Source organism: Microtus pennsylvanicus, chromosome 9 (genome assembly GCF_037038515.1).
Source record: "Microtus pennsylvanicus isolate mMicPen1 chromosome 9, mMicPen1.hap1, whole genome shotgun sequence".
Lineage (NCBI taxonomy): Eukaryota > Metazoa > Chordata > Mammalia > Rodentia > Cricetidae > Microtus > Microtus pennsylvanicus.
In genome coordinates, this window is record NC_134587.1 from 84,834,533 (window position 1) to 84,861,238 (window position 26,706).

A 26,706-nucleotide genomic window follows, 5' to 3' on the forward strand; every position below is an offset into this window, starting at 1 on the left:
GGCTCTGGCACTGAAAAGAACTCCCTGCTGCCCTGAAGCTAATGAATAGATGGCCCCTCCATGACTCTATCAGACCCAGTTCCCCTAGTTCCATAGCTCCAAGCTGTGCCCACTGGGTTTGCTCTTTAGCAATGGCTTGCTAACCTTGGTGTGACCCTCCTATGGTTTTGAGTAAATAGTTAAAGTTATCTGCCCTTGGCCTGCCCATTGCAGGAAGCATAGCAGTGATTCCAAGTGCCTACTGTTGCAAAAATCAGAGTCTATTCGAACGGCCAGAATGGCGCAGCCGCTCACCAACTGAAGGGATGCTGGTGTTACACTGTCCTGATGAGAGCAGGACATCTGCCCACTCCACAGCGATGCACATTCTAGATTGCCATTCTTGCCCCAAGCTTTTCACTCATTCTCTGTCACCTCTCAGGACACGCAGATGAAAGAAGGAAAACGGTGAGCCATTCAACTGTATGCCTTGCAGAGGATGGCTTCCGTGACCCTTTTCAGAAGCACTTCCTTCTTCCTGCAGACCATCACGTCCCTTCTGGTAGAGATTAGATGAGGCTACTGTCGTTGAGACGGTGTTTCTCACACCGGCTGCCTTGGAGCAACTTCCACAAACCATTTCACTTTATGCCAGTGTGTAGCGTGTAGCAGCCCCTTCCCATTAACGGAATGGATTAAGGATTTTAAGCATCCTTAGGACTCTAATGTCATGAATGGACGATTTAACATGCATCCATGCTGAAAATCTAGGCTTTTCTAATAAACACTAGAACCTTTCTTGCATTCTTCTGATTAAGCAAAAATGGGAGGCATAAAACTTTCCAACTAGAAAACTACTGTTTATCAAAAAACAATGACAATCATGCTTTTCCTATTACTGTGTCTCTCCTTATAACATATTTTCCCAATGCTCGTTACAGGGCGATAGGATTATTCTTCTTAAAAGAGTTGATCAAAACTGGTATGAAGGCAAGATCCCGGGCAGCAGCAGGCAAGGCATCTTCCCTGTTTCCTATGTAGAAGTCATCAGGAAGAACGCACAAGGTGCCGAGGACTACCCCGACCCTCCCATACCCCACAGCTACTCTAGCGACAGAGTCCACAGCCTAAGCTCCAACAAGGTAAGAAGCCCTTCTAGAACATTAATGCTGCAGTTCAGAACTCGGAGCATGAGAATCAGTGGGTGATCTGGGGGTATCCGATCATCATATTATCGAAAAGGAGCAAATTCATATATTGTGTTCATATACGTGAGTGCCAGAGGAGAAAATGTGATTTTTCTCAAATAGATGCTGGGATAAAGGCTTGGTGTTCATTTTTGCTGATTCCACTTTCAAGTTTTAGTTCATAAAGAGGAAATGTTAGTAGCATCAGCATTTTTGGATAAGTGTCTGTATTTTGGTGTATGTATATCACACATACACACACATATACACACATTTACCCCTAAAGTGTATTATAATTACTAGGTTTACAATAATCTATGAAAGTGTTAAGGAATTTTCTACATAGCATAAAACATTATTTTAATTTTGGGCCTATAATATCACATGAAAATATGATAGATTATTAGAAATATCCACAGTTCTTTTTCATTAGTTTTAGGACTATAAATTACCCTGATTCACTTTAGCTGGTAACTGAAGATGACTCTCTTTCTCAGTAGAGTGTAGAAAGGACCTTCCCTCCTCAACTGGTTCATTAGACTAAGGCATCCTCCTACTTCCCTGACTCACAGGATGTTTTTTTCTCCTTTTCCTGTTGAATTATAAGGTATTTTATGGGTGTGTTTAAGGGTCTCTTTCTCCTTTACAGTTATTTTAAACTATAAAATTTTTAAATCCACCAGTGAGCTATTTCCAAAATATTGTCAAATAAATGCCTCCCAACATGAAAAACAATGTATTTGGTTATATAAAATGTTAACTGTTTTAGTTGAGATCAAGGCAAGGCTGTGTGGAAACAGACCGCTTTGATTATCAAGTTTCTAGAACTGAACATTTAGAGAGCAATGTCCTTCCCTCGGTAGTTTGTGTTGATGAGGGGGGAAATCAGAATCGTCATCATCCAGCTCTGCTTTGCCTACCCTCTATTTATCTTAAAAGAACCATTAGATGGCTGTCGAGGGGCCTGACCGTTAAGTCAGCTGACGCAGAAGAGGAAAGCACAATTGCTTACTTAGCAATGAGGAACTCCCATATGTTTTAATTAACAATGGCAGGCTAATATTGTAAGTCAGTGTTTCTGGTCTTTGCTTTAAATAGGTTTTAAATACCATTTATGTTTTCCATTGTAATACCACATTGTAAATAGAGGAGTGCATTAGTTTCACTAATAACCAATCATTGTCTTCTTATTGTTCCAAAAAAAAGTATGTCAAAGTTTAAGTCCTTAATTCGAAAGAAATTTTAGTTTCATCTCAACTGGTTATCCTATGATGTTATTGGCTTGATAAAGGAAATTCCTGTAGTGTTGCCCTGGTCAAAAAAAAAAAAGGAAAAGAAATAGGTCTTTTTACACAGTGAGGTACAAAAGCAGCAACCAGGTAGAGCTCCTGTTTTCTGACTGATACTTACAAATAGAGATAGGAATGCGTTGATGGCTTTTGAGTCTCTCGGTAATTCAAATTACAAAGCTTGACATATTTCTATTTTGAGGATAGTTCAAATATAAGCTGCTATTTATTTCTGATTTTGGTACAATAGAATCCAATTCTAATCCCTTTTTAAGATGAAATAACTGGTTAAGAGCACTGGCTGCTCTTCCAGCAGACCCCAGTTCTCCCAGCACCCACGTGGCAGCCCACAACTATCTGTCATTCCTGTTATAGGGGATCCAACACCCTCATACAGACACACAGACATATTTGCAAACAAAACACCAATGCACATGAAATTAAAAAAAAATAAATTCTTTTTTAAAAAGATGAAACAGCTTTAATTTTGTGTTATAAGTATGTTTTGTGATAAAGGAACTCCTTAATCAAAATTAGCACTTAATTTTGGTATTATCAAGTCCATCTTAAAGTGTTGGCTCTTTTGGCCTTTTAACATGTATAGAGGCAACATGGGGGAGTGGCAGTAAAGTCGGTAGTGGCAGAGAGCAATAGAGACTACAATTGCAATGATGATGGTGAAATTTAGAGATTTCTTGTGAATATGATATTTCTGTGCACATGAGAAAAAAAAATGAAGATATCCACCTTGAGTTACTTTCAGTTTCACCCATTTCCCAAATCTAAATACTAAGATTAAATCTTGCACTTTTGTATTTGTAACAAGAAGTGTAAAATAGAACTCTAACCAGTATGAAAAACTTTCATGAACTATCAAATGAAATTTGATATTTTGTTTTCAATCTATAAATTACATTCTTTGGGTTTACATAAAATATCAAGCTTAGAATATGACTTTGCACCATCCTCTCATGTCCCCTTCTGTGTAAACATTTACTTTGGAGTTTGTTTTTTTTTTAACTTTGAAGCAGGGGTTTTGCAAGATTGGTTTCGTTCTGATCACAGGGCTCTTTGATTAAGAAATATGTTTTTAGCACTTATTCCCTTAAACATGTGTTCATGTATACTAATCTAAAATATTTTATGCCATGGAGATGTGGCAATTGTAAAAACTCAAAGGAATGGGCACCTCTGGAGGGAGGCAGAATAGTAAATAAATATGGGGATTAAAACAAAGTTTGATATTATTCTGTGTAACAATCCCCAGATACATCTGAAATATAGATAAGAGTCCACGCAAATTCAGAGAGGTAGATTAATAGAAAGCCTCTTGGGGTTTCATTGTTTGCCCTCTTGATCTCTAAGAAGCTCTATCTCCTCTTTTGATGCTTAGGATATCTTCCAAAACGAATAGAGTCCGATTGCTCAAGTAAGGTTTCAATTAGTCTAAATGATTTTATGCATTTAAATTTCAGATAACTTTTCCCAATCTAGATCTCCTCTGAGCATCTTCCATCTATGTCTGTGCTACAGCCTGAATTATATTATCACCACACCTTCCCTGTATTTCTCTGTTGTTGTAGTTTCATGTGTTTTTGTTTTCTTTGTTTGTTTTACATCTTAATTCTTGCTCATTTATAAGTTGGCTTCCAGTGAACAGACCTGTCTTCCTGTATTTAATGCTCTGCCCAGCACAGAGAAAGGAGACCTACAGGGAACTGCCCAAGAGTGGCTATCCCTGACAGACTGGTGTCCACCAGCAAACCCATTGGCTCCAACACCATCCTCTGTCCTCGACAACTTCTTGGTTGAATTAGAGAAGTTTAGCGCTTTAATCTTACCATCTGACCAGGCCAAACCGAACATCCCAGACCAGGTCATCCTTGAAATTAAGGAGGAGCCCTCTTGCCTCCCCCTCACACTACCTCCAGCATCTCTACCAGTCAAATCACCTCACTGTCTCTCACCTTCTCCTCGCTCGAGTATCACCTCAGCTGGGGCCCAGCCTGATGATACAGTGTCTCTTCAAGATTCCAGGATGGACACACAAAGCAAATTCATAGATTTGAATAAAAAGAGAAGGAGCATTTCAGACCCTACCAAAATTCTTGAAGTCCTAGGCGATAAATTTGTGGCCTCTGCATGCACCAATGTGGGTGCCTTGGCTATAACTCTCCCTGTCATTGGAGAGGAGGATGAGAACCTCCGGGAGGGGCTTGCATACCAAAGAGAGCTGCCGGGAGCTCAAGAGCAAGCTATCCTGTGGTATGACCACAACAATGCAGAGGAGACACCGCCACTGCACATCAAGGAGGAGGAAGAAGAGGACCCTGACTGCTTAAAATATTCACTTGGCATTCACACACACCCTAGAACCCCCAAAGAAGACTTCAAGGCAGCAAAAACCAGTAGTGAGGTATTTAATTTGGCCTAATAACTGGGACTAACCAGTTTTACAATAATCCAGAAGAGTTAATGACATTACTAAATATTTACTTCCGACACTGCCTTAGCAGGCTTTCTTATGAGGAATAGAAGCATTAGAAACTCCAGGGTGGAAGGAATCTGAAAACACAACATAGTTTATTTGAATGGTGGGGATTTGTATGGTACAATTCCACTGTCCCGTTATTCCTCACTATAAATTTAACTTTTATATAGTGAAGCTCATCATTTTTCTAATATTCTAATATTAATAATGATAGCTAACCATTAACTTTTGTGTCAGGTGCTATTCTTAGAACCCAACATCTTTAGTTTTCAAAACCCAGAAGTATGATTATCCCCACTTTAGAGATGAGATAGCTGACGGATAGACAGGTTTGTCTAGTGATCTACCTGCCTATTTCAGATACTATCCTAGAAATAGCATTCATCATACTGAGGTAAGCTCAGCAAACAGCTCGCGCTATGCTCAAAGAGGTTCCGACTCCCTAGCTGTGTGACTGTTTACCTTACTTTAACCAACTTGAAGGGCAAGTTAGGTGTCATTGCAGAGTCTTAGGAGCTTTACTCCCGTCATGTTGAAGGGGGGAAGAAAGACCTCTCAGACAAGACTAGGAACGCTGTTATCTCCAACCACCCACAGTACCCAAAGCATACCCACTGAGATTCGGAAATTAAAATTCCACAAGCTAAGTCAGTGCTTTCAAAGCAAGAATACACTAATACCACTTTCCCCAAGATATTTGTATGACCTTTCCAGCTATTAGACAAGAAAGGTACTCTCTGAGGCCCAGGTCTCTTCATCTGAGCACAGTCATAATCACATCTTGTCTTTCCTCAACATTTAAGCCACCTTCATTTGCTTCGGAAGATGGAACTGCCACGCCTTTCCCCAGCTGTCTGTCTCCCTCCCCTCCATGTCACTCTTCTCTGGCCTGGGAGTGCTTTCAGCCCACCCTGGCCTCCTCACCTCCTCTCCTTCCCAAATACCCTCATCAACAGGAGATAAGTTCACCAGAACCAAAGGTAACTGCATCTTGAGTGTGGTTCAATTTATTGCATGCCTTTCCACGATGTTCAGTATGTGTCTGCCTTTAGACTCATGACGTCTTACAAGGTCTAAAAAGTTATGCAAATTGTGACTGCTAACTTTTAACATCATCAGCATGGCCTCCATCCCATAATTTAAGAGACAAATCCGCATAGCAACTACACCCATACTGAGAAGGAAATCCTAAAACTTACTTCTTAATCAAAAGTAACCATGAGATTCTGTGTTAAGTTTCAAGTCAGCTTGGGGGCCATCCCGTTCAGAGACATAGGCTCAGTGCTTACCAACTCCGGTCACTTCTCAGTAGTCACTTCTCATCATTTCACCCATCAGCATGTTCAGAGAGTCCAAGAACAGGGTGATCCTCGACATTACTTGTCTGAACCCCCGCTCTTCCACAGGATACACCAAGGATGACTCTTTGGTGTGGACCACAAAGCATCCATTTCTAATACAGCGCAGTCCCACAGGCCAGCTAGTACTTAACTATCCCTAGGGTACCACTTTGAAATGAGTGATTGGTCTTAGAAAGTGATGCTAACAAGCAAGATGAAATCAATCTCGCACAGAAAAGTTTTGATTCTAAGTAAGAGGGAACCCAAAATCTTTCCCGTTAGACTTCAAACAACAGCTCATCCTTAGACTTCATCCTTTGAAAGGGACACAAGGGCCTCTGTGGATAAGAAAGGGGTTAAAGCTCGGATGTAACCACATTTCAGTAGCAGTGAGCACCAGTCCGATCTCCATCATCCTCAGTAGTCTTCAGAATCCCCATCACCATCCAACGATACAGCCCATCTATGATGTCATCTTAGGTGTGAAAAGAGATCTTAGGAGGAAAGAATAGCAGACCTTAAGGACCGATTCTCTCCACTCTGAGTTTTCATCTTAGCAAGGGAAGCATAATTAAAATCTTTTAAGAACTATAATGCTACTTTATACTTTAGATCATGTCTAAGGTAAGAAGTGCCTTTTAGGGCTGGAAAGATGGCTCAGCGGTTAAGAGCACTGCTTGCTCTTCCAAAGGTCCTAATTTCCAGCAACCACGTGGTGGCTCACAACCATCTGTAATGAGATCTGGTGCCCTCTTCTGTCCTGCAGGCATACATGCAAGCAGAATATTGAGAATACTGTGTACATAATAAATAAATAAATCTTTAAAAAAAAAGAAGTGCCTTTTACCCCCTCTCTCTGTGGCTCTATTTTTAAAACCCATATAAAGCTTAATCATCCCATGAGAAAGTACTTCTAGAGCAGTGGTTCTCAACCTTCCTAATGCTGCGATCCTTTAATACAGTTCCTCATGTTGTGGTGATCCCCAACCATAACATTATTTTTGTTGCTACTTTATAAATGTAATTTTGCTACTGTAATAAATCATAGTATAAACATATGATATGTAGGACATCTAATAGGCAACTCCCAAAGGGGTTGTGACCAGAATCTTACCTTTCCGACTCAGAGAGATGTTGAACTCATCATTATAGTAATGGGAAAAACTAAAATATAAAGGGGTTTTTCTCTATCATAAGAGCCAAGATCATTTCATACAGTCTTTTGGGATCAATGTGTCTAGAATAATATGGAAGACTAGAAGTATTCACAACAACATTATTTTAAAAGAATATTTTAATATCTATATTAAATGACTAATTTTAGGAAAACTTTTGTTTCTTGAATTATCTCATATTTTGGAATAAATGTTGAACATTAATCCCTCTCTGAGTTTTCTAAACCTTGGGAATCTATTTCATACTCATGAGAAGAATATAAGCTGACTGAACACAGCTATAAATATGAAAACAAAGTGATTTAGTCTCAGATCTCATATTCATCACAAGGAAAGAAAGCATTGACACAAAAAATAATGTTTTAATAGGCATAGAACAGTATGCCTAAAATCACTATAGTAACATTTTTATTAACCCATGTCAACTATTCTTTAACTCACATGAATGAGAGAAAGAAAGAGAGAGGGGGAGAGGGAGAGAGACAGAGAGAGAGCACGTCCCATGCTACCATGGTGATTCCACAGGTATTAGAAAGCAGGATAGTTGCAAAATCTGTTTCCTCTTTCAGAAATGTCACCTGAGCACAGCTAGGTACAAGGGAGGTCAGGAACGGTGGTCTGCTCTCAACGACCGTGTGCATGAGTGAAGACAGAAACAGAAATGGAGACTGGGGAGCAGCAATGCCTTCTTCCACAGCCTTAGACGAGCATGGCAGCCATACACCATCCCAAGAGACTGCAGAGTGTGCCAACTAATGACCATGAAATTTAGTCTAAGCGAGAGCCCAGTCTTTTACTTGAAAGTATTCTTAGTCTTACTAACGTTCTCTTAAGTCTAGTAAAAAATCTAGACCCTCCATTGCTAGGACTGCCCTGGAAAGCAAAATTAAGCTAACTCATGTGAAGATTCACCTGTTCACTGTTATAGTGAAGATCTTGCTTTGAGACAACACCAAAAGAAGCTGGAGTCAGGCAATACACAGTATTTGACTATATTTCACGACCTCCCATCTCCCACTCCCCACTCCTCCCAAATATCACTTTCTTTTTTAAAAAATATTTTTCTTTATTATGTATACAATATTCCGTCTATGTGTATGTCTGCAGGCCAGAAGAGGGCACCAGACCTCATTACAGATGGTTGGGAGTCACCATGTGGTTGTTGGGAATTGAACTCAGAACCTTTGGAAGAGCAGGCAATGTTCTTAACCACTGAGCCATTTCTCCAGCCCCCACCAAATATCACTTTCTTTATAGGAACTTTGATAGAACATTTTTTGCTTCTTAAAAGCCTAATGATGTCCATAAAACTGATAGGCATTAGGTCAAATTTTCTCTTATCTTGCCTTGTTTGTTACTGCTTGCCACTCGGTATAAATGCGAAGAAAACAGACGGGCTGAAGAGTGTTTTAGATGCGGTTATTAAGTATTCTCTTAATAAGGACGTAATATTTCCGATTTAAGAGGTAGTATTTCCGATGTGTGTTCTGAGCCACCTACATTACATTCAAACGCGTTCTCCTACCAGCTTCCCATTCCACATCTTTTCTTCACTGGGAGTCTCCTAGCAGAGTAGCGGCTGAGCCCTGAGGATGGAAGCTCTATGGAGCCGTTATGCAGACTGTTCACCCTTCTTGTTCGGCTAGTATTCATGAGCTTGGCATGCTGTGTGTGCATGGAAAACAGCCAACCAAGAAGGTTCCTCCCACAGGCCACATCCTGAAGATGAGAACTAACCCACTTCTTATGGCTTTTCTAGGCTGATTTAAAAAGCAAGACATTTGTCCTGGGTAAGCCGCCTCGTAGCCCAGTGATGTCTAAGAGGTCCTGCAGTTCACCCATCAGCAGCTCCCACAGGGTAGGGTCGGATACCCCCCACCTGCGGCAGCCATCCTGGCCACGCTGGCCCTTCCTTAGGTGACTTTGCTGTGACCTGGCAGTAAAGTGAGGCTGGGGAGGAGTCCCGTGAGATGTCATGGCCAGCAGTTGAGGGGCTATGGGTTGTGCGCTCCCCTGTGGTACGTGTCAAGCTTCTCAAAACCAAAATGGCACTCTCAAATGCTTCGCCACACAAACAAGGGCGTAGCGTGTATTGTTTCCTACATCTGTCTCCTTTCTGTACTCAGTTGCTCTCTGTCAGTCCTTGCTTTTAGTGCAGAGAACTAAAGCGTTGCCTGTTGTCCCCTGAGCTCACCTGCTCCCGGCCATGTTAGCTCCAGTGTGTCTCGGTTGCCATGAATTTCTTTTAAACTGTCAGCCATTCCCAACTATTCTGTTGCCCGGGAGATGCAGGCCACATTCTGGCCACATCACTCCCTGCAATGCTGTTCTCTAGAGCCTGCCTGCTCCAAATTCCCTCGCAACTTTGACTGAACTTTGAGGTCAGTTGCCTCCCGTTTAACTATTCAGTTGTGTGATATCTGCAGAACTTGAGAACAGATAGATTCTAAATGGCACCCTAAGTTCTGGGGAAGGCAGCCAAGGAATTTGGGGATTTCCACAGATGCATACCTCAGGGTTCCTTTCAGCAAGTCTAAGTTAATGAGCCCTGATTTAGCTTTGGCTGGCCTGCCACACACCTCTGCTCTGCACTTCAAGTTCTCTGGGCTGAATTTTTAGCGTTCCTTTATCCGTTACATAAATGCACATAGTGTTTTATACGTAAGGCCTTCTGTACTTGTTGCTTTGCATATTGTGGGAGGGAACTTGTGTTGCTATAGGGAGACAGAAATGCCAGTTTGTTGTAGAGAACCTTAAGTCTCCTCTGAACAGCCTTCCAGAACTAACACATAAACTTGGGGATGAAGGGGAGAGAGGGAACAGACAGGGACAGACAAAGAGTAAGTTTGTTTTACAAAAATTGATGGATCTTATCCATAAGTTCCCATGGATAAGTTGACAAGCTTTGCGTCACCCTGAGGTTTTGTTTTTTTTTTTTTTTTAACATATTCCCATCTGATAAATTTGTGGAAGGGGCAGGGGTTTTGTTTGTTTTTTTCAAGACAGGGTTTGTCTGTAGCTTTGGAGCCTGTCCTGGAACTAGCTCTTGTAGAATGAGGAAAGATAATCATAGTATATTCTTGCTCAAAATGTCTTGTATGGTAATGGCGACTGTTAACTTGGAAGCTGCCTTCTTAAACCCACAGTCTGGGTAAGCCTCTCCAAATGCTGTAAGTGCATATTGTTCTATATTTACCTCAGACGTGCCTGAAGTTACAGAAACACCTGAGCCGTTAAAATAGAAATGGACACTAGCCTAAAACATTGGCAGCTAGCAAGTCATTTCTTCTAGAGAATTGAGAGTGCTGGAAAGGGAACAGCATGGTAGGAAAAACAGATCGTTATCTACTTCAAATTACCCTGTGGGCTTCAGAAAATCTTTTCACAATTAATCACCACAGCCAAAGGCAAAAACAACTTTTAACATGTCACTACCACTGCTTACCATTAGGGGGCAATAGAGTGCAGACTCAGTAGCAAAGATAGCATGAGGAAGCACTTTGCTTGAATACCCACAGGAACACAAACCTCCGTACTAAAGACAAAATACAGATGCTGACTTTAACCACGATAGTCCATCTAGTCTGTCATAATACCTCATTCAACGCAGGGCTACTTAATATTGTCCTTCCATCCTTTTTTGTCATGAATTTGCCATAGCAAACCATCCAATCTCTTTTGGGTTAGGGTTTAACCAGTGCACAGAGTGAGGTTGAGTTGTCGCCACTGTGGGTTTTCACATGACTAAGATACATAATATTTAGCTCATTTCCTGACTGCTCTGTGCATAAGATTGAGGAGAGCAATCTTTACATGGCAAAGGAAAACTATCAGGTGAGACATCTATTGCTTTCTGGGCTCTGTGGGGGGGCAGGATTCATCTTCATTGTGTCTCACCGATTGGAGGATGAGGAATCTGAGCTGAATGTCCTAGGTCAATAGCAGACAGTGCCTCCAACAGCAGCAAGTACACATTCATGAATGACCATTAACACACTATTCTTCTAGGGGCAGAGACCTTGTAAAAGACATGAACTCAATACTGGAATTACACAACTCTCTTGAGAAACAGGCCTCTAGTAATCAGCTCATCCAGGGATGGTTTCTATTAAAGAAGACCTTTAAATGTTTTCAAAAGTCATGATTTTATGAGATCCACAGCATCTCTGTGATAAAATCAAGGATTATATTCTAGCCTGAGAAACTGGATACTATGGGGAAATTGATGATTCAGGAGGGGGGGCAAGATTGGGAGGATGTGAAGCAAGGGGAAAGGCACATTCTAAAAGATGATTAAGAGCTAGGAATTTGCTGGCTCACACCCCCAGGAATTAAGTGACCCCTGGCCACACTCGGAGCTATACCCAACTTTCCTAACTCTCAAAGAAACAATTCATTTAAATAATTTTGGAGGCAGGAGACTCAAAGGTACTCAGCAAGTATGGTTCCAATGATAATGCTAAATAATGGACGATAAGCTTCACATGTAGATTACGTTAACTAACAGGTTGATTGAAAGTGGTATTCAATCTTTAACTTAACAGGGAGTTAGAATGGAGCTGGAAATGTAACACATACATATGACTTACACTTGATTCTTCGTATATTTAAATTGATTAATGATTTCTTTAATTAAAGATCTAAGAAAGTGTTTAGAAGACAGTTTGGTCTTCATTATTATTTTTTTAGACAGGCATTTCCTATGTAACCTTTGTGGGCTGGACTTGAACTCACTAAGATCTGCCTGCCTCTGTCTCCAGAGTACTGAGATTAAAAGTGTGGCAATGTACCCAGCGTAGTCTTCATTATCCTTAAAAATAATATAATTTATACTTTTAATATTTTGCATTTAATAATATCACGTTACAATTTTAAATCCTGTGGGAATTTTATACCGATTTATAGGAGTGAATCATTCATGCCGTCAGTAATTCTCATCCACTCTTTAGGTTTAGATTTATGTATTCTATGCTCAGTTGAAAAGAAACTCTAGGGATGCTATTAACAAATGCTACCAATTAATAGACTTAAAGCTTCAAGTTTTTGTAGTGAAAATACTTAATCTGCACTAAATAGACAACATTGATTGGAAGATGGGAGATAAATTTAGGAAGGGGCCTGATCAACAGACTCATACTGAAGGGATCTCCAGGGCTCCTTACCCATCCTTGGACCAGAAGTTTCAATGAACAATTTCAGGGAAAATCTTTCTAGGTTATGATAATCAGTAATAACTATGCGTATCCAAGCTCCGGTCCTGATGTCTGAAGTCACGGCTATAATAACAACTAAATTCTGTTATTATCAGACTTGTTATCTCAGCAGGTAGCTATCATTTAGCAGAAAATGTTTGAAACGTAGTGGGTTCAATGCATCTATTTCCTGAAAACATAACCTGCAGACGATCAATGTAAATCGCACTAAGTTTCCGTATCCAACAAATGTGCTAAGTTTCATTCTCTGAAGTGTTTGTGTGGCTATACAGGATGCTGAGGCTTGTCATTTCCAATATTATAAGTATCTATTACAGATACTGGTCTTGATGCTTAGTTTAAAAAGAAAGGAAACTCTTTTGAGAGTTCAGTGCACTGGGGATTTCTACCAATATTTCTCTTCTAAGGTAAAGCATTATATGTTACCTGGATATTGTCTGTTGCATTATTCTGGAAGTTCTCTGTCTTCCCTTTTGAAAAACTGCATGTGCTTCCCTGCCCTGACCCTGACCCCGTTGAGAGCAGAGAATTGAACCTCAAATGCAGCATGGGATGTCTGGCTGTTGACTTTCTCCCATCTGTACCTATGTGGCAATGTCGTCTGCGAGAGAAAAGCTCAGAGTGAATGTGGGTTTTGCTAGCTGTGTCTTCCTTCTGCTTGTCTGAGAGAGTGCTAGAGAGAGAGGCTGAATGAAGGGGTCCAGCCTCCCTGCTCCTGTGATTTGATGTCTTTGTTCTTGCCATATTCCTGACCTTGGAAAAATCAATGGGACTCAACTTTCCCTTAAAGCTTGGAGAGACCAGATTGTGGATGTGTTCCAAAGTTTGGACCTTGGGTATTCTGATTGAAAGCACCCTTCAAAATACTTTAATTATTAAGCACACCGAAACCCTTAATTTGGTGGATTGTTTTTCCTTCCTCTTGGTTTTTTACAACAGGAAATATTAAATGTCAAGACAGTTGCCATGCTATTACCCAAATTACCTGTTAGTGATACCTGTTCAAACCCTGATGACGCTGAAAATCCTTTCCTTTCAGCCACATCGTTCTGTGTTCACTCATGACAACATTCAAGGTCAGGGGGAACCGTAAGTATTCTTCCTGTCTTCTAAATCAAAGACTAACCCTGGCCCACGAGATGGACGACAGGCGTACAGACAGAGTATAGACTTTGTAAGTGAAAGGGGTCGAACAGTGACCATGAAATGTCCAGAACAAGAGACATTGTTCTGCTTTATCAATGAGATCAGCCTAATCCTTGAATGAAAGTAGGAGGACTGGAGAGATGGCTCAGCGGTTAAGAGCACTGGCTGCTCTTTTAGGGGACCTAGGTTCAATTCTTGGCAACCACATGGGGTCTCACAAACACTTGTAACTCAAGTTGCAGGGGATCAAACAGCTTCTCTTAGCCCCCATGAGTACCAGGCACTCACAAGTGCAGATATATACATGCAAGCAAAACACTTATATACATAAAATTAATAAATAACAGAGAAATCTTCCAGCGTTGTGATGACTCCTACAATCTATAAATCCATCTCTTCCTTACTTGTTGTATAACTGGTAACCACAACTTTAAAGACAAACCATGACCTAACGTTTTTTCACCTATTTGAATACTTCAAAAGTATACCTAACTTCTGCTTTAGTAGTATAGTGTTGGTGGAGGTTTCTGTCCTAGTCAGTTTCATAATAAACACTTAGAAACTATATTATTTGCAATACTGTTTGGCCAATAGCTCAAGCATATTTCTGGCTAACTATTATATCCTAAACTAACCCATCTCCATTAATCTGTGCATCACCACTAGGCCGTGGCCTACTGCCAAAGTTTTACCAGGCTCCAGTGGAGGCATCTGTCCCCAGTTATGGCTACATGGCTTCTCCCTAACTCTGCCATCTTTCTCCCAGCATTCAGTTTAGTTTTCTTGCCTAGCTTTATTCTGCCCTGTCTATAGGCCCAAAGCACCTTCATTATTAACCAATGGTATTCATAGCATACAGAGGGGAATCCTCCCCTTTTCTGTCTAAATAAAAAAGAAGGTTTTAACTTTAACATAGCAAGATTACATACAACAAAACAGGTATCAAGCACGATTACAGTTACAATATTTATATTTGCTTTATCTTTTATCATAAATAAGCAAAACTTTAACTATCTGTTCTTTAACTCCACCAAAGACTCCAGAAAGATATAACATTACCTAAGTAAATAGGAAGTGCATTGGAAACAACTTCCAAAACTCTAGAATTGACAGAGACATCTTCCTGCCTAGACAGTCACCCAAGGTTCTTCTGTAATGTTGCGGGCACCCATTTTCAGCCTACTGGCCCATATTATCCAGCATATTGTTCCATGAAGCAGGAAATTTCAAAGACAAATCTGCCTATATTAGCAGTTTGTTAGTCACTTTCTTCTGTGTCCTGCAGAATGTCTGGAAGAGTCTTTCATGAAGCAGGAACCCTGAAGGATCGTTTCACCTTCTTTAGGCAGCTTCAGCAGTAATTTCTCTGTGGGTCCTGCATGTCCAGTTTGTACAGCATAACATCAAAAGTCCAGGCAAGAGCAGTTTCTTGCCCAAATGGCTAACAAACTCCATGAGGAGCCTTTTCAGTGCCCATCATCCTCTTGAAGTAGATTGGTGCTGCCAGAAACAGATGTGTCTCATTTTTATGAAAATTTCTACATTATTAAAATATTTAAAATGCCATATTCTGTAGTCTTTGAAAGATTTGAAGAATATCTATCCATCTGAAATACATCTCTGTACACCTAGAAAACCTAACTAATACGACTACAAGCTTGACTATTATAGATGACTATCTATTAACCTGTATTTTTAAGTGAACTGTACACTCACAGTACCTTAATCAAGAACAAAAATATACATATAACAAGATTCACTTAAAATTTGTATCAATAGAACAAGATCCATACCAATGCAAATTCTTCATATCTCTATCAGTATAATTCCAAAATTATAACCCATGCTTCAGAATGTCTTTTGAAAATAGCAGTATTAAAGCACTTGCTGCTGTTCAGACACATGATGTCATTTCCACCACACCAAGACTATGCCCTTTCAAAGGTTCCTTCCTGGCACATATGTGAAATCAACCTGCAAGAATCCCGCATTGCCTTTAAGAGCCCCATTTGTCTTTCTCTGGCCCAGTTTACAGGGGCTACTCTGAGGCTATCCAGTTCCTATTGGCTCCTGCCTTAGCCTCTCCTTGTGCACCTAAGCCTTCTGCCCGAGCTCTGCTCACTTGGTGAGAGACATGCTGACCAAAGGCTCTTTGTGAGCAGGCCCTGGTGTGGGACTGGTGTTTTCTGCACCAAGAGTCCCTTCTTATTCTTCAAGGTTAGAAACAGGCCCTTCAGGACACATCACTCTCTGAAAGTGCCTCTCACAGTGTGGCCAGGAAGGCGTGCCTCTGAAGACGTCCTTATCCCAATCAGACTAGGTTAGAAGTAACAATCACTGAAACACCTCACCTAATTGGAAAACTTTAAGAGTGACCTGTAATGATGTCTCTGTTGCTCTTTTACGTGTGCAAATGGTGATAGGATCACATCACAAAAATACTCTCCAGAGCCGTCTAGGGCAATGCCATTGCTGGTGTGTTCTGTTAAACAGCGTTTGAGGCCTAGGAACAAGTTGTGCTCCTGTATTTTGTTGTGTCACATGCAGCTGGGCTCATTGGGCTTTTCTAATATCACAGAATCCACAGGCAAGAAGAATGATACACTTCCAAGCCTTGCTTTCGTTGTCATTCTTTATCAAATCTATGTTTCATTGCTACCTTGATTGGAGGGATTGTGGAAAGTTAGCTAACTGCGTATATTTATAAAAATACTTTGGGAAGCAAAAGTAGAAACCTACGCCACATTGCTACAGTTCAGTTTAGGGACAATAGAAGGTGCAGGCTATAGTTTGGAGTTTGGCTCTGCACTTTTAAGTGACAAATTTATTTTTGAGGCAATCCTGACCCCATTATTACCAATATATTTTAGAGGAGCATTTTTTAAAAAATTCTAATTGGGCTGCATTTCCTGTCACGCAACACTGATTTTGAAAACCAGCAGAGGTAGAAGGATTTCCAGGAAGGTTTGTTTTTTATTTCCATAAAAACATTTTTTTTTTGAGTGTGATCTAATTAAACCGCTATGGTAAATAAATTCTGACAAGCATACTTGGCTTGCATTATATGAAAATGAGCTGGGAGTCCATGCCAATTCTAGTTTGTTAGCTCTGGGGACCCTCAGTCTTCAAGCAGCTGGAGTTTGTGGCCTGAAGTAGGCCTGTCAGTGGTTGGAGATAGGCCTCAGTAAGGCTAGAGGCTGAGAAGCTCAGAGAGAACCCACTTTACCAAAGGACCTGTGCAGACTGCATCCATCATCATAGCAGCCAGGGATGACCGTGTCCCTCAAGCTCTAGAATGGACAAGGGGCCTTGCTGAAATCCCCTTCCTTATTTTTTTTTTTATTTATTAAAGATTTCTGTATCTTCCCCACCACCGCCTCCCATTTCCCTCCCCCTCCCCCAACCAAGTCCCCCTGCCTCCGAAATTCCATCATTCTCTTCCCAACCGCCTCAGATGCTAAACAACACATGAACGACAAAATGGTTTTTCTCTTCTCCTAGGGCCGGCCCCGGGCAAACATCCTAGGGAGGTGGTCCCTGCCAGGCTTTCTTGCCACATCTAGGGTCTGCCTCAGTTTCTCTCTGTGACCAGAAGCTGAAGAGACCTCAGAGGATTGCAAAGGACGCAAAGAATAAAAATGGCTAAAATTGCCTACTAGAAGGGAACATTATTAACTAGGGAAGGAATCTCTATGTGGGGATTTCAGGGTTGGATACCAGGCTAGGGAAGGTGATGGTTTTTTACAGAAAGGCAAAGCTCTTTCCTACAGCTCCCTGCAGCAGACAACTTTATCTGTATTCCATGATCAGGAGACACTGGCAGAGAGGGAGTCAGTGAAGTTGGTGCACAATTATAGCACAATGTTTGGATTCAAGCACCAGAATATTCTGCCAAAATATGATGTTTCTGACTTGATAAAGTAATTAGGAATAAAGCATTCTTGTTCCAAAGTAGAATTCAGTATCACCTACTTTTTAATGGTGGCCCAAAATAAATCCAAAGTGCCTCAGAATGCTGTTACTGTTTTCTTACATTTGCACAATTATGTTATAAAAAGCAATGAAAACAAATTTACCAGTCCTCTTAATCCTATGACAGATGAGTGATATCATGAAAATTTCCCACTAACTGCATACCCAATGCTACCCAGCCTTCTTAGCCTGTAAAATGTCAGTCTTTACTTTCCCAAGTGCTGGTCCATTCTAATAGTCAAAAAATTTAGTAGTCACAAAAGTCAATGTCAAATGGATTCAGTATTCAAACACATTATAGATCAACGTCACCATCTCTCTATCAGAGTTCAGACAAGGAAAACAAAATGGTGGCGTTCTGTTCGGAATTCTTTCTCTCATACGGCTATTTGAAAGGAGACTCTTTCTAGCTCAATCACAGTTTCTCCCAGGCACCTTTTTCTAAAGAGCATGATCTATTAGTTGAGCCAAGTCAGGGATGCCCGCACATACAGCCTCACCAATGATTCAATGTCATAGGTGAATTGCATGAAGTCTTCACACATCCTGATTCAGATTATAAAACTAATCTTCTTTAAAGCATTTCCTGTGATAAGCATATAGTCTTCCATTTATAATAATTCCCACATCATTTACAAAATGGTGGTACATGCCTTTAATCCTAGCTCTTAGGAGGCAGAGACAGGCAGATCTCTGGGAGTTCGAGGCCAGCCTGATCTACAGAGTGAGTTCCAAGACAGGCTCCAAAGCTACATAGAAAAGCCTGTCTCAAAATACAAACAAAATAAATAAAATAAAAAAAATTTTAAAAGTTAAACAAAATGTGTGTCAGAAACATTTTTCACAACTCAATTTAGAACCACTTGAGAATTCTTTTTCTGAGCCTTCCTTATTTATTTCTGGTTATGGCTAGCTAACTCTGTGACCCCTCTTAATGGGCTGTACAATACAAATACCATTTATACCAATATTATTCTATATTACTATGTAGCACCTGCATGGGAAACATTATATGTCTAGACAATTGAAATGCAGGTCTGGCCTACAAATATCAAAATGCTTTTGCTCGACTTGTGAATATTATAATCTTTTCTGGCTATTTCTCACAGTACGTTTTGAAGTATGGCTAAAGTGGCCCGATCCCCATGAGACTCTGCATGTCTCTATTGGCTTTACATGCTTAGCAGAGACTGAACATGCCTAGCAAAGCATATTAGAATGTAGAAATAGACATGTTAGAGCTGAAATGACTGTTACACTAACTTCTATAACTTGATGACAATATGAAATAAATTAAACACGCCCATCTGTCCTGTTTAAGGTTTCAGGCTCTGTATAACTATACTCCTAGGAATGAAGACGAGCTGGAGCTCAGAGAGAGCGATGTCGTGGATGTCATGGAGAAGTGTGATGACGGATGGTTCGTGGGTATGTGCTCATTCACTCTAGACACGTCCGACTGTTCCGTCATTCACTCTGAACACATCTGACTGTTCTGTCATTCACTCTAGACACGTCTGACTGTTCCGTCATTCACTCTAGACACGTCTGACTGTTCCGTCATTCACTCTAGACATGTCTGACTGTTCCGTCATTCACTCTGAACACATCTGACTGTTCTGTCATTCACTCTAGCCCCGTCTGACTGTTCCGTCATTCACTCTAGACACGTCTGACTGTTCCGTCATTCATTCTGGACACGTCTGACTGTTCCGTCATTCACTCTGAACACATCTGACTGTTCTGTCATTCATTCTGGTCATGTCTGACTGTTCTGTCATTCACTCTGGACACGTCTGACTGTTCTCTTATTCACTCTAGACATGTCTGACTGTCCCGTCATTCACTCTAGACACATCTGACTGTCCCGTCATTCACTCTAGACATGTCTGACTGTTCTCTCATTCACTCTAGACACATCTGACTGTCCCGTCATTCACTCTAGACATGTCTGACTGTTCTCTCATTCACTCTAGACACATCTGACTGTCCCGTCATTCACTCTAGACATGTCTGACTGTTCTCTCATTCACTCTAGACACGTCTGACTGTCCCGTCATTCACTCTGGACACGTCTGACTGTCCCGTCATTCACTCTGGACACGTCTGACTATTTTGTTGTTTGTTTTAAATTTGCTCACTTTTGTAGTCCACTGTGAATGTCAGTCTCTCTTTGAATTCGTGGTGTGCTATACATCCCAAAGTCACTGCATTTTAATAAAGTGTAGCAATTACTGCTGTGGGGATACACGATTTTCTGCTATTTTAATTTTCAACCCAACTAGGAAAATTCCTTTAAATAGCACCTTTAAATGGCTGTGATGTCATAATGATAATTACAAAAACACTAAATGTTCCCATGTGGGAAATATTTTTGCTCTGTTTGGTGGAAAATGTTAGCTGTCAATAGGGGAAATGTTATTGGATGGGGAGTGAGAGGAAAAGGAAGCTGACCCATTTGCTAGGACTGATATAGCCAATCCTAAAAGTTTAGGGGTCCTCCTGAGCTTCAGTTAGTAGATGCGAGAACTACCTTTGTTGCCGCTTTAAAGGCAAGCCCAGGGTTACCATCTCAGAGACTGGAAGCTCAGCCATGGAGTACATGCTTACATCCGCCACTGCTCCACTGTCCGGTGCCCAGAACAGAGAGAGAGGTGGAGGAAGCAGAAGAGCAAGGAGATGAGGAGGAGACGACATGAGATCTTCTAAGAAAATCCTGGTAGACAGACACAAAGGAAGGGATGACGAGGAAAGGGGCTGGGAGGCTGGAGAGTCTGGAGAGTTAGGATGACCTGGGTTCCACTCTTAGCACCCATACGGTGGCTATGAGCTGTCCATGACTCTAGTTCCAGGGGCATCTGATACCCGTGCTGGCCTCTATAAGCACTGTGTACATGCCAAGCACAGACAGGCAAACCCCCATACACATAGAATAAAAATGTGGGAATGGAATCTTTCTTTAGACTAGTCCAGCAGCGGTGAGGTACGGAAAGAACTGAGGTCACGTGGGCAGACACATGCCTTAGATCCTATTATTTCCCTTAATCTCCATATACAAGAAGAGAATATATGATTTTCAGGGGTTGTAGACAAGCCAGTGAATTATAGAATGTAAATGAGAAATGAAATTTTAGAGGCTCTACCCAACCTTCTATTCTAAAATACAAAAGAACTTACAGTATAGACTTTATAGGAATTATCCAAAGGACTGTGGCATCTGAGACAAAGGAGACAATAAAAATAGCCATGTGTGCACTCAACTGCCCTTGTTAGAAGCCATTCTCAGTGGCTGCACCCCAGCCCACATGCCCATGCGAGAATCAGCCAATCTTCTACTTTGAAAAAAAAATATATAGTGATTTTTAAATTGCTCAGAAGTCTATATTTTGTTCAGAAGTGTAACTGCTTTCTTTGAGAGTGAGGTGGCACTAAGCGTGAGATTATAACACTTGTGACAATGGCAATGTCCGTGTGGGGGCCGTGTGGCACTGCAGAGGAAGCCTCCTGCTACTCTGTGTGCATCTGGTACTCTCATCTCGTCCACCGCAAGTCTCACAGTTACCTCTTAGTCCACGTTTGGCATTGTGGAGATCCGAGTCCTGCCACCCAGCTCCCTGCCCAGCTGGTTGTCTTCTCTCTAGACTGGGAGGCTGGGCTTCCTCACGTAGCTCCCTGTGATAGAAGTTGATCCCTTATGCAAATGTAACAATGATGACATCGGGCAAGACAATTAACCTGCCTGCTTTCTCTTTTTCCTATCCTCAAGTGAGTTCTCTATGCTTCTTCCCAAACTATTTAGGGCTTGCTCTCTCAGTGAACCCTTAGAGAAGGCAATTCCTCAAGCAGACCTAGTACCTGACATTTCATTGCTGTTACACACCTGTTCATTTGTTGCTTCTGTTTTCAGGAACTTCGAGAAGAACCAAATTCTTTGGGACTTTTCCCGGAAACTATGTCAAGAGGCTGTGAATCGCCTTCTTCCTCATTTACTCCGCATCTTCAGTCACACATCCGCACAACTCACCTGGAACATCCCAGCAGGCCTGCCGCTGTCATGCCTTATGGTTTCCCAAGGCCATTGCCATCTCCACCTGCCGCCACCAAATCACCAGCAGCAACTGCCGCTGTGAGCCTTAGGGAGGCTGGGCGCTTATAGGGAAATGTGGCAAAACTTACACCCGCATCAATGCGGTTTCCTGCTTTCTGCCCTGAACTTTAAAAATCTCTGTGTATGGAATCAGAATGAAAGTCATGGTACTTAAAAAGAGTGGAAGAATTAAGGCAGGAAAGAAAAAAAGAAAGAAAGAAAGAAAGAAAGAAAGAAAGAAAGAAAGAAAGAAAGAAAAGAAAAGGAAAAGAAAGAAGGAAGGAAGAAAGAAAAGAGACTCTCTAGGAGACTGGCTGTATTTCCCCCTCTCTAGAAGGTGTTCTGTGCTCAGGAACCAGACTGTTTTCTGAAATGCTGTGGTTTGCATTTTCACCCTCAGCTTGGCAGTGTGTCTCCTCTCACGAGTTTGCCCAGTGCCCTGGTTTACACTGTATAACAACTATACGTCAGCTATTGTTTGCCTGCACTTCTTACATATTGTTTTATGCACAGTGATTTATAAAATCTAGAGCGAGTAGGAAGGTTAACTGGGACGGCTGTGATTTCTGTTGGCTGCATTAAGTTCTCACCCAGGAGTCTTTTCCTGCCCATTTTTTGTGTACTTATTAGAAGTGCAAACAGTGAGTGATTAAGAAGCCGTTGGTCACTACCATGACTATCATGAAGGTTTAGCCACACTGCGGGACAAATCGTGTTGTAAATTTGCATTGCTGTTTTATATTAAAATGTAATCATCAGCATCATGAACAATGAGCTCTTAGTGTTTTATTTATCTGTTAAAACTTAAAAAGCAGTGTTAGTAAGAGAGGCAAAGAGATGGAAGTAACACCCATAGGTGGGTTTCACTGCGTGTGTACACTTACGCATAAGGACATAAATCAGATGCTATATTGTACATTTTATGGACATGTAAAAGAATCCCACATTATTTTATAGAGTACCTCGGAAGCATCCTGAGTGTTAAGGCTGGCTTTAGCAAGGACTATGATCTATGTCTAGCAAGGACAATTATTTTTACTACAATAATTATTTTTCTTCTATAAAACCCAGAATCCTGACTCCATTTGCAGACAGGAATATATATGTTGAGCCTGATTTTTCTGGTGTGTGTAAAATACTTCCTAGAAATAATAAGGCGATTTTAGAAATAATGGTTAAATCATTCAGGTTGTGTTTCCTGCCCCCAAACAGTTCCACAAAATGATACCAAACCTGAAAGATTTAATGGATTCACAGTGCCTGTGTTCCGCATACTCTGAGAAGTAGCTTTGTATTTTGAATGAATTTGCATAAGACCTGTTCGTCTTTGAAATCTTTAGCACCTTATAGACAAAACTTTTTATGGCTTTTCTCCGTGGGCAATGCTTGATCTCACACAACATGTAGACTCCAGCATTTTGTATATATGTTTGTTCTTTTCTTTTGTACAGACTATTGTTCAGAAAATGGGGATTTCACAATTTGGTCTTTATCCTGCACTTAAACTGAGTTTAAACTCTTCCAGCAGGTCTCCCTTGAGGCTCTCTTCACAGATCACAGGCTAGTACAAATCTGGAAGATAACATCTACACAAAATTCTATGAATTGGAAAGATCTTTGTATCCAACCTGAAATGCACGTAGATATTGGCAACAGAGGAACATCACTAAGGGGGTAGGGACAAAAACACCTTTGAGAAGCTCACTTTACTCTCCAGTTCACGACCAGCTTTCTATTAGGAAAACTTGGGATTGGCAATCAGCCAGCCACGTGCAGCTTTGCTGATGAATGACTACTTCTTTTTCACACCATTTATGAAAACAAATCTTCAACTCTGCCGCCTGTTCTATTTAAGAAAATTTGCTGTTTCTACTCTCTGTATCTGATTTTAAAAGGGAAAAAAAATATTCATACCTGGCTTTCAGGTCATTGACTTTGAATTCTTACAAAGCAAAAGTCATTGTGTTTTTCTTGAGTAGATACCTAATAAATTTTGCTTGAAAGTACTTCTACTTTTCTTTGGCATTTATATAAACCCTGTGTCTTATTCCATGGTATTAGTTAAAAAAATAACTGGAAACATTTGGCCTATGGTCCCTTGACACATGAATGGATAAATACATGTTCGCATCAACTCAGAGGAGAATTTAAAAAAATGTGCCACCAAGGTCCCCTGGCTAAATCCTCTTTACTTAAATATTGCTCCTCGGCCAAAATGACATATCTCAAAAGATCCTTGCCTCAAACCTGGCTATTTTCCAAGAAGTTAGTTACAAATATTTCAAGTTATGAACACCTGTCTTGGAACTTTCAAATGCTTCTCCTGAAGAATTTACCATCACTAATCTCTGAGTGAATTTCAAAACTGCAGCAGAGGGATCATCCTTTCTGTCACACAAATAACAAAGAGTTACCACGGGGACTTGGGTTCTTTCTAATATCATCTCAGTCCCTTCTTCATCCATATGTTTCAACCCACATCCATATCTGTCCAATAGTCAGAAACAGGGTCCTCTCCCGGACCTCAGTTCATAAATGAGTCTTTTTTTAAAAATGGGTTGTTTCTTTCTTTTTTTTTGGAATTTAACATTTTTAATTTTTAATTAACATAATTAACAATACAAACAAAGAAAATTTAAGTGAATGGGGTACCTCCATATGGATTACTCTGTACATATGATCATAGTGAATAATTTTAGCTTTGAGGAACAGAGGTTGAGAGCTGGGTCTTCCTCATCTACTGGGGCTGAAAATAGGTATTCCTCATTTTGGAGAAACAAAGATTTTGATTAACACTTGGATATGTATGAGATGGAACCTTAATAATCTTCATTCTGTTTATCTTATTAATTTCTGTCTAACATTAATCAATATTTACTATATAAAAATATTGCTATTTTCCTAAAATTTACAATGCTAAATATGTTCCAATATAATTTCTTATTTTAGCTTGCTATCAATCCAATGAGTGCATATACTACAAACATATTGGTTCTTCTGTGTCACAAAGGCCTAGATATGAGCCACAACTGTTAGGCGATAGACTTAATAAATGAGTCTTATTGCTTCAACTCAGGTCTCCTCTATTCCACTGAGTAATTTCTAACTCTCCCTAGCTCTCCACTGAGATGCGCTCCCTTGTGGGAAGAATACACCTCACAGAAATTAGCAGTCCCGTTTCCGCCTGAGTGCTGTCAGTCACTTAAGTCTGTACATCTGAACCTCTCCGTCCAGGTGATTGGAAGGCTAGCAGGAAGGGATGCTGATGTTTAGGCACCAAATGTTAAGCCCTGCTTTAGTGCTTCATCACTGGAAACAGGCTGGTCCTTTCCTTACTTGATCAAAAGCTGGGAGGATCTGTTTACGTGGCTGCCGGCTTTCATATCTGCTTACTCCTTCATCTCTCTTTGTAGGTGGTCAGTTTGTGTGGCCTGATAATTTCTTCCCACTCTTTTCCAGCTTTTGGCTACAAAGGAGGATATTATTAAGAGAATCATCTGGTTACAAAAGACTAAGTACTCTGACAGCATCTCAGAGTCCATTTATTTAAAGAATTATTTCAGCCTCCTCTCCAGATGGTAGCACTTTAAGGATTGTTTGGGTATCAATTACATTTTCAAATCATGTACCCCTCACTGATAATGAGGGTCAGAGCACGAGTGGAGATTGGCCTTAGAAGTAAAATGTCCCACAGTAGGGATTTGCTCAGGGAACAAATTCATTATTTGCTTGTGGAACAAATTCAGTCTGCTTTCTGATATTGGATGTCCTCCCAGCTACAATGGTTTGCACAGAGAACAGTGGCCATCAATTTGATAATAGGATCTCTAACTTTGAACCTTAATTAAATGAAATGTTAGTCTCCCCCCAAATTCCTATTTTTCCATTTTGCATTAGAAGAAAACTATACGTCATTTTTAAGTTCATTTTCTTGCTTTCGTCAGTGAAAACGGGCAGATGTGTTTGTTTTCTCTTGGGGTGTAAACGTGTGTGTGACACCCTCAGCTTCCCTCTTCTCCCACTACTGAAATGCTTCCTCTCTGTCTCTTCTCAGAAATCAGTTTGTGAAAATTTGTGGCGGGTGCTCATTGTCAGCCACAGATCTGGAAAGTGACCAGGAGAAAAGGGAAAGTTAAGTGGCTGTTACACACCAAGCCATTCTTACCGTGAAACTAGGACGAGGTCTATGTTGAGCCCACTCTACAGATGAGGAAGTGGGAGGTGCAAGAGGCTCCTTTGTCCTGTGTGCAGTGGGGTAGCATGTGGTAGAAGATGGATTCAGGGCCTGATGGAGCTCCCTCCCAAGCCTGCATGCTGCCTTCTGTATCGCCCAGATTTGGTGATAGCACATCATTGATCAAACGATGAAGTCAGAATTAACTGTCTCTATCCATCCACTCTTCCTTGTTCACCATTCACAGACACATTGCCATGGCAACCTCCTCCTAACAGCATCTTACTATGCACATGTGCTGAGAAAGGGTACTAAAGTATCTCCTGAGAAAAGCTCTCTCTGGCTTCTAAAACTACACAGTAACTATGAGTTCTGATTCACCGAGGCTCTGTGAGCCAGCTCAGCAGCCAATGGAGCTTCAGGGAAGTGTTTGGTATTCAAGCCACTTGGAGACCAGCAAACCCAACATGCTCTAGGAACACAGAGTACTCACTGGACAGCTTTTAAATACACACAGCCTCGGGATACACTAGCCATTCTCAGCAGGGTGACGCTTTCTGTGGCTCAGAGCCTTAGCTCACTGCTAAATTTGGCCCCCTGGGAGCTCAGGAAAGTTCCATCTGAGCTCATACACATACAGATATCTTGACCCA

The 26,706-nt window shown here is 40.9% G+C and overlaps 1 protein-coding gene across 50 annotated transcripts in view; it reads left to right on the top strand.

Moving 5' to 3' along the window:
• The window catches only part of Sorbs2 (sorbin and SH3 domain containing 2), a 303,969-nt gene extending 280,084 nt beyond the window's left edge, over positions 1–23,885 (top strand). For 25 of the 50 annotated variants that reach the window (XM_075986684.1, XM_075986674.1, XM_075986677.1 and 22 more), the window contains 4 exons: positions 921–1,121; positions 13,714–13,763; positions 19,114–19,220; positions 21,700–23,885. In XM_075986684.1, the coding sequence (XP_075842799.1) occupies positions 921–1,121; positions 13,714–13,763; positions 19,114–19,220; positions 21,700–21,761 (420 nt within the window). In that variant the 3' untranslated portion in view covers positions 21,762–23,885. Of the gene's footprint in view, positions 1–920; positions 1,122–4,097; positions 4,872–5,749; positions 5,927–12,991; positions 13,082–13,713; positions 13,764–19,113; positions 19,221–21,699 lie in introns of all 50 variants that reach the window. The other 25 variants (XM_075986643.1, XM_075986649.1, XM_075986646.1 and 22 more) reach the window with 5 other exon arrangements.
• The last annotated feature ends 2,821 nt before the right edge of the window (positions 23,886–26,706 follow it).